The 16,628-nt window shown below is 38.6% G+C and overlaps 1 protein-coding gene across 1 annotated transcript in view; it reads left to right on the forward strand.

The window, feature by feature from the left end:
• Positions 1-16,628, forward strand: part of LOC119654027 (protein strawberry notch) — a 40,923-nt gene that overhangs the window by 6,760 nt on the left and 17,535 nt on the right. The window contains 7 exon segments of the mRNA XM_038059189.1: positions 5,418-5,517; positions 12,012-12,192; positions 12,263-12,386; positions 15,586-15,630; positions 15,632-15,674; positions 15,734-15,795; positions 15,797-15,944. Of these exon segments, the coding sequence (XP_037915117.1) occupies positions 5,418-5,517; positions 12,012-12,192; positions 12,263-12,386; positions 15,586-15,630; positions 15,632-15,674; positions 15,734-15,795; positions 15,797-15,944 (703 nt within the window).

The following is a 16,628-nucleotide window of genomic DNA, read 5'->3' on the forward strand; positions in this document are numbered from 1 at the left end:
TGGGTGATTGAACATTTAAGCCTAACCTCACGGCATTCTTAAGGGGGCAAACCACAATCGATTTTTTTATGCGCAACTTAGCTATTCTTAGCTAGCTTAGCTAATATGTTGCGAAAATTTTAAAGCGATATCTTGTGTGCATTGGTGCCGAATTTTCGACTTTGATGTCCAGAGCCCAATTTAATAAGTTATTCCATTCAAGAATCGTCCCCTGATTTCTTCGCCATGGGTGCAAGCCTATATCAATTGCAAATGTCCTCATTTTCGGAAGTTATAGTGTGCTGTGTCATTGATCCAGCTCGACATTTTCGTCTCCATTACCACAAAGCGGCGCTCACTGTCTTTAGTGCTAGCGGGAGGATTTGGAACTATGGAGGGCGATAGGACAACCGGCGCTGTGGTTGATTTTTTTATAAGCCAGTTGACTAGCGCCATTGCAACCAGGTTGCTTGAATAAGTGGATAAATTTCATGACGCTGTTCACCATTGGCTGGAGACTGGTCAGAGGGACTTAAATCGCCGAACTATGGGCAGGTCGCTGGCAATGACAATGAAAATGCCTGTTCCGTTAGGGTCTCTCATGAAAGCCTCTTGTTTTATTCGACATTAGCTTTGTTGTGAGAAGCTAAACAAAAACATTATCTACATAGAGCAAGTTGAGCAGTGTATATGGCGTTGGAGTTTGGATAACCGGTTGTTCGTTTCTTTGATTGTCTTGAATTTGCGCGGCACTGGAAGATGGGATTGCTCCATATGTCGGTAGCGCAGGCGGAAGTAATGGCTGAGCAAAATATTCTGCTGAAGTTTACTCGAGATGGTCGGTAAGCTACGTACGATGTGTTGTGTGATGTATTGGATTTTGACAAATGGATCCCTCATAAAATTCAACGAAAAAATAGCATCGGGCATGCCAACACTTAGCACTTTTGACACTGAATTTTGTTATTAGGTTTCCAGCGCAAGTTGCAATCATGACAATCCATCTTTTTTTTGGTACGACTAATGTTATGTACTTGTGAAGTCGTCGCACTTAGAGCAATTTTTATCACTAAAAATGAATAAATGGTACGGGACCACTGCTGGATCTTTTATTTCCGTCAGTTAATCGTATTCTTCTTAATGTCGCTTTTGGTGAACTAGTTTGCATCCATTTTCTGGCAAGAAGGAAATTATATTTCAGATTAGTACGTTGAAACATTTATGATGAAGCGGTATCATGTTTCGATATTAACCATAAAATGCATTTTTCAGTTTCCTTATTTTCCCACGATGTAAACTTCATTCTTTAAGCTTCAATCAATAGAAAAACCTGCTCATCTATTATATCGTTTCCAGTCCCTGACTCCAAGCAATTTCAAGTCATGGTCATTGTTTTTAGGGCGAGGCTTACAACATCCCCATCGTGTTTCGAGCAAATTACTCTCCATGCAGTGTTTTCAGGTTAGCAGTTATAATTTCTCTGGGCCGCCGGCATCCAAGATTTGAGCGTCTTATGGTTTCTGCCACCTGCCTGGTCGCACCCTCTCGCAGAATAGCTCCATCCCTCGAGATATTTTTTCTTCCAAAAGCGTGATCCGTCAAATCTTTTCATCATTGGGTCTTTTGAAGGTAGTTTTGGAACTATCAGTCACTCCCATTCTTATTTTACGATTCGATCGTCCCCTTCTTGTTTTGTTTACGATATCAACCCCTGGAAACATTTACCCTCCAAAATGGACCACAACACTAGTCTAGAATTTTGATTACCGGTTGGCTCTAGGTTTCGCGGGATATCCCATGAGGTAACAGGGCCGATATTAGTAGACTTGTGCTCAAATATTTTTAGTTTCATACTTTAAGTTGAAAGCCATATTGCTGAGATTTGTAACTTCAAAAACTAGAGAAAAAAATGGGGTAAAGAGCTTAGGCATATTTGGGCACATTGGTATATCACATGGGAAACAATCAGTTGATTGCCCATAAAACCCTTGAATGAATCGTCACAGTCTTATTTCGTGTACGCGGGAAAAAAGTAGAAAATTCGTTTACATTTAGTAAGATAGTCTGGAGGTAGTATTTCGTTTCTGTGTAATGAATAAACTATAAAAATTGAAAAACAACGCTGTTTGCTTTAAAATCCACCTTTCATAGTCGCCAGTGTTACTCCGACTGCACCCGCTAATAGACTGTAAAGAGCGGAGCTCCGTGTGGCGAGTCCGTTGATCCGCTCATTCCCCTCTATGTTCCTGTGACCGGGGTCTCAGAGGAGATGAAACTTTGAGCGTGTCGCCCAGACCGTGTTCCTACCATATCTCAGCAGCTTAAAGGGCTCTGTTTGGAATACCCTCGAAAATCTGAGAAGACCGTACGAATTGGCTACACTGTGCGTATCTGAGAGAATTCCGGCACCGACCACCTTTGATCTGTCGGTGAAGAATACTGTGTCATAACCTTGCAAAAATTCGCTGAACTTCCAATCTGTCCTGGTTGAAAAGCACATAACGAAATTCTTCTTCAAGCTTATTTGTTGCATAATCCGTTGGTAATGGCCAGATTTCTTCTAGGATATTACTTTATTTAATTTAATTTCAAAATCACGCAGTCTAACAACACTACACCTATTTAATATGGTGGTCCAGGAGAAGGAGGTGGCGGAATACATCAAAGGCATTCGCCGGGCAGATTGCAGAGCCTTAATAACACCTGCAATGGCGGTGCGTGGATTCCTATTAAGCTGATTTCTATTGTAATTCTTGCTTAACTCAGACTGGAAAAACGATATTTTTTTTAAATATATTGAAGTATGGAGTCAAAGGAATACACTCGAAGTGGTTGTCCTTTCATAGTATTCTTCATAGTGCCGAGTGAAAGTAGCATAAGAACTTCACGAAAGTCATTTCGAAAATGTTACCACTGCTAAGACCATATGAGGAGTCTGCCAGGTTAAACTGTTTCTCATAAGGTCGTTATATAGTTTGTAAACGATGCATACGCCAATCAGAGGATAGTGTTGTTGAAGAGAGGACATGATAAGGAAGGCAACACGATGAAGATAGCACATATAAAGAGGGTTTTTTTTAAAAGAGCGAGTAAACTTCAGTTGAACTATATCAAGAATCAAGAAATTATACAGAATTTCTAATGAATAAATATCCTTGAAGTGATTTTAGCAGTGGAGAACGAAGCCTTTTTAAGTTTTTTCGTTTTTACTCGACATAAAGAAGATTAAATTGAAGCTTACTGTCAACATCAAGATCATTGAATCTTAAGAAAAATATTTAACATTGAGCGTCAATTTATTGACTACCAGGAGACGGTAGATGACGGAACGCAATATGAACAGAACTTCTTGAGGAGTAGGGTGTGGTTAACGGAATCAAAAACTTTATAGCTCAGCACAGATTGTATGTACATACTTTCTTTCTTTCAAGGACTTAGCGACAAAACTGGTAAACTCCAATAAATTAGCGATGATCTAGCGCCTCATTAGAAACCCATGTTGCTTCTTCTTAGCAAGTTGGTCTTTGACATACTTTTCAGGAATTTTAGACACAGAGCAAAGGATAAACGTTCGCCTTTTTGTGTAAGGGGGTGATGCAAGCCTTCTTTCCCTTATTTGGAAAGGCATATTTTTGTTAAAAATTAACGATAGGTGGAGGGAAATGTTCTGTTTAGATTTTTTAAAAAGTGAGTTTAGAAGACTATCAAGCCCATAACTGCCGTGAATATCGACACGTCGATGGGACATTCGATAAAGATGTCATTCAGAAGACAACTAGGCATAGGGTAAAACGGATCGGATGTGTTGGAAAAGAGATAGGAAGGCGGAGTGTGTGCAATAAATAGAAGAGAAATAATATCGTAGGAAAGGATGAAATATTGGCTCGAATATTTATCTCACAGAACATCCGACAGTTTATCAACAAAATTCTTCGACTAGTGGCGCCGGAAACGAATGTGGAAAATAAACGCAGAAAATAATGAACAGGATGAAATTCGAAGGTGAAATGCGAACAGTGATTGACTATGGGTCGAGTACTTAAGAAGATGATAGGGGGAGCAGAAATATATTGTTTTGCGGTCATTAACACCTTCATCTATGAGTTTACCCGAAATCAGCAGATCGTGATCAGCATATCCACCGAGAAGTTCTAAATTTAAAATTCTATTGTCAAGCCAAGTTTTAGTAGAGATGACAAAATGTATTGCAGTTATCCGAAATTCTATAGCCGCTTAGTACTGAAGTCTCACAAATTTTGGTAGTATAAAAGGAAATTTTCTGACGGCTCTGGAGGTTTGAAAGTTTTATGGCTGTCAAACACTAGAGAACTGTGATCGACCAGCAGCTTTGCGCTAAAAGCATAAAGCCAGTAAGTGCTGGCTATGTGTTAAAGTTGTCAATTTTTTTATTAATTCGCAAATAATTTGATTCGTTTCTTTAATTCGGGTTCAAGTTAACCTCTATCTTTACACCAAAAATGAGGAAGATATCCAATGCATGTAGAAAATTCCCTGAATAAAAAAAATCATGTTCCTTGGCCTTACATTACTAATTCCTTAATCGGCCCACCTTCAATTTTAAAAAGAAAGCGAAACAGCATTAAATGACTTTCTCAATATTAAATATTAATATCTGTGTTCCAAAAATACGCAATGCTTCTGATATCCGCTTCTTACTTACTTTCTTAATCTTGTTCACCTTTATGAATCGTTTAAATACCTCATTCGTCATGTGTACGAATGAAAACCACCCCCTTATGTTCAGAAATCGTACAGGAAATACACTGCTCCTTCGACGCTACCCAACGTCTGCATTTTGTAGCACACCAAGTATAAAAATGTAATGCTCTAGGAAGATTGTGCGCAAGTCAGGGACAAATCCTTACACTCCTTACCCCACAATTGAGTAGGAATAGACAATTGCTAGGCGGAGAGAATGAAGAAAAAAACCGGTAGGCAGGCAAGAATTTGACATATATGTGAAAGGGTTGAAGGGAGAGAAAAATGCGCGCAATTTTTGTTGGGAAATTTGAATTGCAAAAATCCAGCTGATCCAAAATAGCACCATGTGATTTGTATTGTTCTTTGGAAAACTGATGAAAAATTTTGAGATTTCTCAATAATAAACAAACAACATCTTGTTGCCGGGGTGTGGCATTCAGCGAAGATTATTGATTTTCAAACATATATTCTGGTGTCTTATATGTTGAAGGAGCTAGTCTTTCACAAGTTCTGTTCAAGGATTGGTCCGGGTCATATGAAATTGGTGTGCAGTGTAGATAAGACGCGTTCTTTTCTGTAAGAAGGTGCTGTTGATTGAAAATTTATTATATTTATTGGGTTGAAGTCTCCACAGTTGCTTTTATCTTCTCTTTATTTGTAAATAGTCGGAGCGCGGTAAGAAATTGAATTGATTGGAGTTTTTATTCGTTTTCTAGGCTACCAACAAAAGTTTTGCGAAAGAGGAGGATGATTTCGACGATTCATCCGGTTCAGATTTCGATGAAGATGACGATCCTGATAAAATAGAAGTCCCTGGTAAGTTGCTTGGGTTTTACCCGAATTTCTTGTATTTAATTCCGCTTCGGTGCAGTCGGCATATGCATTTAAATACTTATGGTTGTGCATGTGTGTGTGTGTAAATATGCGTTTAAGAAAAATTGATAGATATATGATTGTACGTATTCAAACATTGAAAGTACATTTCTAAGAAGTGGCACTATTAATATCGAAGGACTGGTACTTTAGGATATTTTAAATTCATATCATTTCTGGAAAAATTTTCCAGAAGAAAGTGCGGTTTTTTGGCTCTTTTCTGTATCCCATTGAGATCGTAAGAAGTTGGATATGGGGCGAACGTCTTTTATTCAGTCTCAATAAAAATGGGGATAATGGAAATTCATAACGTTAATATTTGTCATTGTTGAAAAAAATTAGCCATTTTTTAGACGTTTAGTAGCAGTAACTCACCAGTTTTTAATACTGATGTTGACTTTCTAATCTAATATTTATTTTCTAACGTTGTCCTGTCAATTTTCCTTTACTTTATTAGAGGCCTTTATGAGTTGTCTCGATTCGCTAAATATATAACTTATTTTTTCTACTGGATTCATCATATATCGTCATAAAGATGCTGAGTTTTTCTTGGAATAACAGTCACGGATATTATCGGACCGACAAAATCTTATCAGAATCGTCGTGTCTATCCGCCTGCCTGTTTGTTCATCTGTCTGTTTGCTAAAGCAATTGTCGTCACAAAATTTGGTGAGGAAGTGTGGTCTGTGAAACCCTTTATATTAGCAAGAGACCCCATTTTGTGTTGAGTTTGAGGCTGGCTCCCCATATATGTGAAAGGGGGGTATACATTTTTTCGACTGAATATGGTCGTGTGGGGTATCAAATGAAGGGACCCAATTAGTGCTTTTCGAAGCTGATGATATTTTTGTTACCGGGTGAACCATAGGTGAGTGGGGGCTCATAATGTGTGCCCCAAAAACTGTAACAGGTTTTGTCCTCAGAATCTATCCAACCGAAAAATCTGAAAAAAATTACAATGGTGCATCCGTACGAAATCTAGGCCTCAAAATACATTCCATTTGGATATCTTAAATAAAGTTAATAATAGTGTATTACCATATTTTAGAAATTTATTATACCCAAAACCCCCTTATGTTCATTCTAGAATTACGAAATTTAGTACGGTTATAACATAACATAGTGCATTATTCTGGAAAGTTTGACAAACATCCAACTATTATTAATAAAGCTATAGAAGATCAAAATTGTGTATTGCATGAAATGAAAACATATAAAGTGAACTTATATGAACAGCGGTGTTGGAGTTTGGAAATACATACAAATGTATTTAAAGAATATTTTGAATTGGGAGTATACGCGAATGGGAAAACTTGAATAGGAAATTTCTCACACAAGATGGTCACAAAACCTTTCCAACTTCCGGTATTCAGACTGGTTTTTTCAGATTTTTCGGAGAAACTTTTAGCTTTCTCTTCTTCACAAATACTTTCAGTAAAACGTCTTTCAAAGGTCTTTGAACCGTTCATCTGTTAATGGAATTGTTTATGACAGTAGCAGTTTATTCAGTGTTTTGCGTCCAGTTTCCGGTATTTTTCTAAACTCCATATTTCGGCTTATATTTATCAATTTCCATTCGTTATGTTCATAAAAATAGTCAATTATGATTGCCAGTTGAGCGAATTGTTATCTCGTTAGCAGATGTAAGATAATCTCATTTTGATAATAGATTTGGACAATCAAAAATTGAACTGGCAACATAAATAAATAAATAAAAATTTTCAATGCAAGTATGCTTCCACTAATTAGATAAAATCTTGAATTCAGATTCATTGAATCCTAATATTTCAATTTCAAAGTTAAGACAAAATTTCAATTTTATCGTCATATCTTCTATTGGGTTGAGACTCAGTGATTATGGTGGTTAATCTTACACCCGAATATCTGATTTGAAATCAATCATTCATTCATATGTTGCAGGAGAATTCTTGGGGGAAATGCTTTTGGCTCGGTTTTTACGGTTGGACCTGAGCTTGTACTCAGTATAAACTGGAACCATTGTGTCAGCTCCAGCGGAACTCTGATTGGGGTCTCCAAATCAATCCATATTGGAGAATTATCGTGGGGCTATGCCTACGGGTAGGAGGACTTTCATTACCTTGGGATGGCTCTATTTTTTATTCTTACCGTGCTTTTGCCTAATCTAAAACATTTCTTGTCCTACTTTTGTTATCAAGGCTTTCAAAACTTTGTTGGAGTCTTAGATTTTAATTTTCTTTTTCAAAGTCCTGATTTAGTCGACTTAGTTCTTGGCTTATTTTCGCCTCGGGGGTTGTTCTTTCATTTCGCACGTTTCGTAATAGAAGAAAGTATATCCAATGTCATCTATTTCTGCATCACCAAAGAGTAGTTTGGATATTTTACTCTGCCCATTCAATAAGATATTTGAGAAAATATCCATGTCCGGTCAATAATTGCGTTTAGGCAGAAATTGATCTCGGTAAAATGTCTTTTGATCCACTCTTTTACATCGGCGATGAGTTGAGCCTGCTATCTCAGATTTCGTTTCGTGACTCAATTTCTTGAATTTTCGAAGATACTGTGCGATATGTCATAGTTCGTCTAAGTACAGGTGTATATATTGCATAGACAATCGAATTTTCCATCGACTTTGCGCCTAACGTGATTCACTGTATATTTCGCTGAAATAGACCCAATACCGAATTCGTATTGGTATTGGGAATGTTGTTGTACCATCTCTTTATCGATTTTAAAGCCGCCTATGATAGCATAGCAAGGGTAAAACTGTACACAGCCATTAGGAATTCGGTATCCCGACGAAATTGATAAGACTGACTAGGTTGAGCTTGACCAATGTGCGATAAAAGCCAATTCGACATCAACAACGGTCTACGACAGGGGGATGCCCTATCATGCGTCCTCTTTAACCTGGCCCGTGAGAAAGTGATCCGTGATGCCGAGGTAAATGCAAGAGGTACGATCCTCTTTAAGTCCACCCAACTACTGGCGTATGCTGACGATATCGACATGATGGGAAGAACGACCCTAGACGTATACACTGCCTTCATCCAGATCGAGCAGGTGACGAAAGATCTTGGGCTGCACATCAATGAGGGCAAGACAAAGTATATGGTGCTAATGTTAGCACCAAAAACCAACCAGCCAACAACATCAAATCGCACTGGTCAAACGGGAAGAATAAAGATAGGAGACTACAACTTTGAGACCGTTGATAATTTTCCGTATCTAGGGTCGAAAATCACAAACGATAAAAGCTGCGATGATGCAATCCGCGCACAATTGTTGGCAGCCAAAAGAGCCTATTTCCGCTTGCAAAAATTCCGTTTGAAACGTCTCACCATAGGGTCAAAGCTCTTACTGTACGAGACAATGATCTTGCAAGTCCTTATGTATTCCTCGGAGACTTGGTTTCTTAGCAGGAAAAATTGCGAACTCTTGGCCGCGTTCGAGAGAAGAATCCTCCGAAGAATTTTTGGGCCCCTGCATGAGGATGGACGATTCCGTAGTCTACATAACTACGAAATCTACGATACCATTACCGTGTGTTGTGGATAGAATTCGGCTCAATAGGTTACGGTGGGCGGGTCACTTAATCCGTATGGATGAGGATGATCCCACCCGGAAAGTCTATAAGGGCAATGACTAGGGTAGAAAAAGAAGACGAGGCAGACCCTGCGTGAAATGGAGCGATGGCGTAGGTCATGACGCCAGACAGCTTTTAGGGATGTCAGATTCGTGGACCTCGGCGCAAAACCGGGATGTCTGGAGTTCCTAGACCGGATACCGGTTGTTGCGCCGTTGATGATGATGATGATTGGGAATGCAAGCTTGCTCTGCGTAGGAACCTTCGACATTTGACTTCAGCTTATTTAGCATGCAGGCAATTTCCCTTGGTGTAGTTACCGCATAATCTACCTGAAACCTTAAATTTAAATTGGGGCTAAGTAGTTATTTAAGCTCCTTCGGTACTAATGTATTGCTTAATACATGCATTCCAATTTTTAAAGGTACGCGTTCGTTTCGGTTTTTTTTCTGTCCTTTAGCAATGACTCAGTGTTTGGCATCATCTGGTTTAGCTTTCGTATATCATTTTCCGTATTGCGCGTAGATATTCAACATCGACGGCGCAACAACCAATATTGGTCTAGTTCTGTCTTAGTTAAGGAACAGACGTAACATAGAGCATGATCGTATTAAGTTTGGTGGAAATTGCACTATTACTAACAAATTAATAGGTCATAATTGTCGCTTCTTTGCAAATTCAAGACTTTAAATGTCAATATCACCTGAAAGTGGATATTCTCACATAATGTATGCATATATTACGTGCTACGTACTAATGGGACAAATGCCCACTCAAATGTCTTTATAAAAGAAATATGCCTTTATTTCGCCGTTCAGTTTGTTCGAAACACTGCATAAGATTCTACTATAACATTCTTTCTGTTTGTGAGTTGAGAATCCTAAGTCCGGATAAACTTGACGTTCGACTGGACTAATGGGAGAGCTACTTGCTTGGGAAATGTTGTATTTTGTCAATAGATGGCGACACTTAAACATATCTTGTGTTGTACTGATCGCATCGGGTCATACTATACGGCGATTTGAAGACAATCTATGCTACAAGTGTCTCTTTGACAGTGTTGTGATTGTATGTTTCAGTCTCAAGTTATAGCGCGTCAAAGATGGAGTCTACCAAGGAAGAAATTCGTCATATTTTACGTTTTTACTACCTGAGAGGTAAGAATGCAACGAAGGCGGCCGAAAAAATTTGTGAAGTTTATGGGCTCGATACTGTATCGATTCGCACAGCACAGCGGTTAGTTCGATCGATTTCGTTCTGGTGTAGTGGATGTTGAAGATATATCCCGCAATGATAGGCCAATCGTCGTAGAAACCGATAAAATCGTCGAATCATCCAAGTAGACCAGCATGTAAGCATTCGCTCGATTGGCCAGGAACTGGGTGTAGACCATAAAACCGTTTGAAACCATTTGCAGAAGATTGGATTCCAAAGAAGCTGGATGTTGGATGCCACACGAGTTGACGCAAAAAAAATCTCTTGGACCAAATCAACGCCTACGATGCACTGCTGAAACGGAACGAATTCGACCCATTTTTAAAGTTGCCTTCTAAATGGTAACAATTTACGAACGAAACCGCGCATATTTGACTTAAATCGGATAATTCTAAGTTAATAAGCGTCAAATTTCGATCACAAATACATTTTCCCCAACCCAATATTATATTGCTATTATTTTGAGATGCCAATGGCCTCAGCTAAGTCGCGTAAATCCACTTTGCGTCATTAAAACCATTCGATGCACTTGCTTTACGACTTCCCCATTCATAGCCTCTTCTGGTCTTCCGTCTTTGGACTCGTACATTCTATTTTAAATCCACTAAAACATGGATAAACTGTTGTTCTCGAAAGCAGCTGTGGGATAACATTTTATTGATTGTTGAAGACTTTTTCCTAAGCAATGCTTGATGAAGATGCAATATTCTCATTTTTTCATTTTCTTTATGTAACTTCCTACATGAACTAGCGACAGATGAACCTCTCGAAATGAATCATGCATTGAAAGTCTCGGGACTTTAATTTTAGTATAGTATATTAGTAATTTAAGACTAATTGATTCCTGGAACGATTCTAGGATTTCAGGTGGGAATCGCAGGTCACTTTTGCATTCAAGCCAAGCATAATCGGGACTCTGTTTAAGGTATTTAAAAGCAACACTTAAATCGACTGAACTCGCTCTACATTTAATCCTCTCTGTTGGGAATGGCTTCAAATTTCGACGACATTTCACACTCGGAATATTGTCTGTCTCCTTAATCGGTGTTGCTCTCTGTTAGACTATATATGTTTGCCTTTGATGGGGCATAACGCGTCAACCATGCCTAAGCACCGTTACTGAAATATGTGTCAGCTCCTGCCAGAACTTCCCGAGGAGTTTCCACTCTTTCTTCTCTGACTATCCGTGAGAATATAGATTTTAGTACGTTAGTATTTCCGCCCTGATACACAGACTCGTCGCACAGACTCCCACCTAAAAAACAATGGCATGTTAACTTTAGAGTTATGACACGTCCTGACATGGGATCACCCTATATATCCCAATCTTAGTCTCGTATTCTGTTTTAGACCCATTTTTGTACCACAGTATGTGGTTTGCAATGATTCCCATTTCTTCCTACTTATTGTGATCGTAACTTTGGAATCAAAGCAGTGTCTGGATGGATAAATCGGTGCTCATCTCTAGAGTCGTGATTGTTCGATTTGGCTTACGGGGGTTTGTTGTCACCCTCTTGCGTCTGGGGTTAATATCGTTATATCGTTGTCTAATTTCCCAAAAAAAGTAGTTTTGAGTTTGATTTGTTAAAATTTGTACGAGTGTAATATAAAGTAAGCTCACTTGAAAATATAAATTTACTAATATTATTATTTCCAGGAGGAGGAAAAGATTTAGAAACAGCCGTAACGTATGCCAAAAACAGTATAAAAAATACCACAACCCTGGATAAATCAGCTGGATCTACAATGCAGTCGGACGGTACAAATCTGTCAGCGCGATCAGCTCCTAAATTGCCAGCAGGTCTTGTCACCAAAACTGCTGGGCTGGAGGATATGACGTGATCAAACACAAATGCCACAAGGTAATATTCTTTTCAGCATATTTTGAAATGATGACTTATAATGAAGTTTTTTGGCTTCAGGTGCGATGCCATATGGTATGGGACCTAGTCATATGATGAACATGGGCTATGCAGGAATACCGAATTATTACCAGGCAAATACAATGGCAGCGTCATTACTGCGGCGCAGAGTAAGTCGAATAATGTTGGTAATAAAAGTAAGTTTTTTCTTTTCTTTTTATTTTCTTTTGTGTTTGTCTTGTTGGGTTGGTTATAACTTTATGTTGAGTAGATGGCATTCATTCAATGGCAAATTTTCAAAAATTCCTCTTATAACAATATAGCTTCATTAGATTTTTTTATACTTTTTGGACATTGATTTCATATTTTTACAACAGAATGGCTTATGAGAAGAACTTAACAGCAGGTTTCTCAGCTGCATGAAAAAGAAGTATATCAGACAATTTTACGGATATTGAACATAGTAGGGGTGGTCATCACAGTCATTATATTGAATAAAATCTCTGGAGAAATTATACCAGTTAAATCAAATGTTATTGGTATTCATTAACAACGATCAAATTTTATGTAAGGCGCACAGAAACCCTGTACTTGATACGACGCACATTGTGGTCGATTTAAACTCCCGTCTGCGTTTCCCTTTGGTTTAAAAAGATATTTATTAAGTTTACATAACCATAACCGTTCGCTTCCGCGTGCTCATGCAATTTTGCACATGCACCCTGGTGGCTATAAACCCCAATATGAGAAGTAGGCCGTTCTACAAGCCATCGCTATCGATACATGGCAACGTCCTCCAGCTCCTCCCGCGACTTCTCGAGAAGCTTGCAATCTTCCACATATCTGCGCTACGTAGCTCCGGGGCAATCACACCACTGCCACACTTACGCCGAGGAAGTTAGTTGATCTCTCGAGTAGCAGTGTACTACTCAGAGCTACAGAGGCAACATTGCCGTGTCGGATGTTGAGATAATACAATTCTAAATTTGGACAAAACAAGTATACTGCTGCCGTCGGCAAAAATATATACAACTTTCAACTCCGTGTTGATGTTCTTCCCATTGATGCAAATGCAAGCTATATTAAATTAATTAGTCAGTTCGAAAGTTTAAAGTTGCTAAACGCTCTTAGCGAAACCTTAACCAAGCCGGTATGCCACTGAGACAAAGCACTCAAATAAGGAAGATGTGATTAGTTGCGATCAGGCTATTAGAAGTAATTCGCCTGCTTTCTATTCTCCAAAATACTTTATTTATTCACCGGACCTTATTGTGTGCTTGTTATCATCCCATGTAAATCCTTCGGAATAGTGGTTATTCTGTATTTTATAAAGTATTCATCCCAATTGTCTTGTCCTGCCATACTTGACTGACTTATGGTGGGCCTTTTCAAGCAAACAACTGATAAGGTTGGTGAATATTACGTACCGTAATTTGCCTGAGGTGAATTTCAGCGCAGATGTTCCGTTTCGTGAAATGTGATTTTCTTTCGGGTGATGACTTTCTTTATGGCCCCTAAAGATTAAAGGATTGTCTCCTAGAAATCTATACCTTTGTTAACTGAGCTTCTAAATATCTGAGTGATTGCTACTGAATTATGCTTGATGATTGTGGAATATACGCTAAAATCAATTGCGCAACTGAAAAATGAACAAATACGTGCGTTCTGTTTTATGCCTGATGCGAAGAAGGGCGATTAGAATTTATTGATTATTCTCAACACTCACTTTCTGTAATGATTTAATGATTTGATTCATGTTTTCCTAGTGCCTATTTTCGATCGAGATCATTCTTAGCAATGTTTCTAAGACCTGCAAGGTATTCGTCTCTTGGCGTGCATTTCAATTTGAAATAACTCTCGACGTAGCTTGTCTTATGAAGTGATAAAGATCATCGAATTGTTTTGCTCGCTTGCAAAATTCGAGATTCTTCATCAGAACTATTGCATTTGATTGCCCATTTTGGGCCTCGGCGTCTCATTTGTGTCAGTGAACTCATCTCCTCCGTCAGATTTGCAATTTCACTCAATTCGCTTTCGCCATGTACTCTGGCTTCAAATATGTAGTTATTTGTAGTTGGCTACCGCGCTTGTGCAATATGCATTCGTCCAACATTGTGATGATATTTGATGCCGAACGCTAGTCTTTGTGCCACCAGCGTAGTCCCTTTTGCTTTACGGAATTTTTATGAGTATTCAGTTTGATTGGAATCGATTGGTATCCAGATCACTTTGCAGCCTTCTATTCCGATTCTCGCAAAAACTCCAGAATGTTTCCTCGTAGTTGATTCCGTATTTTGCGTGTAGTTTCTCGCTTTATATCTCTCGGTGCTGCTGTCTACGTGGTACATGATCTTGCCACCCAGCTTTTGATTCTCTGACGCCTTCATCAGCTTACATGTTCCATTTTTTCATCCCCGAGCCACATTCCGTGTTCGTCGCTGCCTTCCATTGACTTTGTTGCCCGGATTCCATAGCCTATTTGTAATTTTCTGGTTCATTGAAAACTGACGACTGCTACAACTGATTTTCCTTCCGCATATGCCTCGCCAGCCTTTCACATTTGCCTTTGGGAGGTTTCATATCTGATCGACCACGCAATCGTTCCTCGACGATATTCTCTTAACGAACAACAACTTTCCTTGATAAGCAGTAATGATGTCTCACTTTCCACTTTTTCTACCATTTAAGAATTTAATATGACCACTGTGTAGGGAAGGCAGCATTGTTTTTATTGAAACGATTCAAAATGAAAACCTTTCATGAAATTTCGATGGTTCAGATTCTGATGTTTCAAGTGAGGAAATAACTTGCAAAATGTAGACCTGGGTATAATATGGTAAGAATGAATGAACGTCAATGCAATTTTCTGCTCTTAAGGATTCGAAAAATTTTCAATTTGAATGATTGTCATCACGCTTTTACTAACATTTCACTTTAACATATTTGTTTCCCTGTTAAATTTCAAATATTGTTTATTGTCAAAGTAGCGATTAGCTCACATTTCCTTAAGGCACCATTCGATGAAGGTTCACATTCATATACAGTAAGGTGGCACCTGTGTTTATAGATTTTCAAAAAGAATCATATAATAACCTCTTGTCATTCGTCTTTCTTTCTAGTGGAGATGTCTGGGATGGGATTGGGTAATTTCATGGCGGGCAATGCTTACAGCAAAGCCAAATAGGACAGAATGCTATAAATCAATTTATACTACAAAACCTACAAGCACTTATTGCTTCAAATCCGAATTTTCTTATCAATGGCATTCCAACAAATTTCTCACTCAAATGTGGATGGAGCCTCCAAAGGTGATGCGATTATCTTAGTTTCTTTTCACGTTAGTAATAACTATTTCCACTTATAAATCAGCCAATGAATGCGACACCCGAAGAAGAAGAAGCAGAGGATGAGGAAAATGGGTGTTGCGGAAACATATGCAGAATATTGGCCAGCAAAATGTAAGTAAATTGGACTAGATTCGTAAATATCCAGTTAATTGAATTGAATACTTTTGCAGTGAAATTGGGAAAGAAACATCCAGATCCTGTTGTCGAAACGGCCTCACTGTCATCCGTAGAAACCTACCGACGTACATTATAAAGTCTCTATTCCAAGTGAAACTATTAATGGTGGTTTACTTAGCGCCTTACAGTTGGAATCTATAACGTACACTTCCCAAGCACATGATCATTTGTTGCCGGATGGATCAAGAGCTGGATTTTTAATAGGTATGTGATTTTTCTGTTTTTTTCTTTAATCTATGGGAATCTGATTTAAAAAGTTCCAACAATTGCAAATCGCTGAGCTAAGTGCGACTTTTTTCCAAGAAAAGTTTAAATGAAATTATCGAATTAAATTTTCGGCCAGATTTGCAGCAAGGTACAAAAAAAGTCTTTGTAATTAAGCGAATAATACTTTTATAAGACCAGCAGCAATAAAATAAAGAAATGTACAGCAAATTATTTGAAAAAATGTCTCTGTTGACTTCAGTTCAGTATTTGTGTAAAACAAAACCTTATTAAAATCGGTTTAATATGTCTATCTGTCCGTCCGTCACACGCATTTTCTCGCAGACGGTAATAGCGGTTCACACCAAATTTGGTAGAGGTGGAAACTGTGAACGCTCACGCATATAGTGAGTTACATCCTTTTACGTTGAATTTGGGGGGGGGGGGGTGTACATTTTTTTTTATCGAATATAGTCATGTGAGGTATCAAATTAAAGGTTTCGGTTAGTACTTTTCGAAGCCGATCTTAGTTTTGACATTTGTTGGAAAGGTGGGAGTGCGGGGGGTTGAAAGTGATCATTTCTCTAGGGGGGCCATTCTCAGCAACAACCAAACCGAAAAATCTAAAAAAAATCAGGAGGCTGCCACTATGTTGCCTGGGCTCCGAAATACCTTCCATACCAA

The sequence above is a fragment of the Hermetia illucens genome, chromosome 4, assembly GCF_905115235.1.
Source record: "Hermetia illucens chromosome 4, iHerIll2.2.curated.20191125, whole genome shotgun sequence".
Lineage (NCBI taxonomy): Eukaryota > Metazoa > Arthropoda > Insecta > Diptera > Stratiomyidae > Hermetia > Hermetia illucens.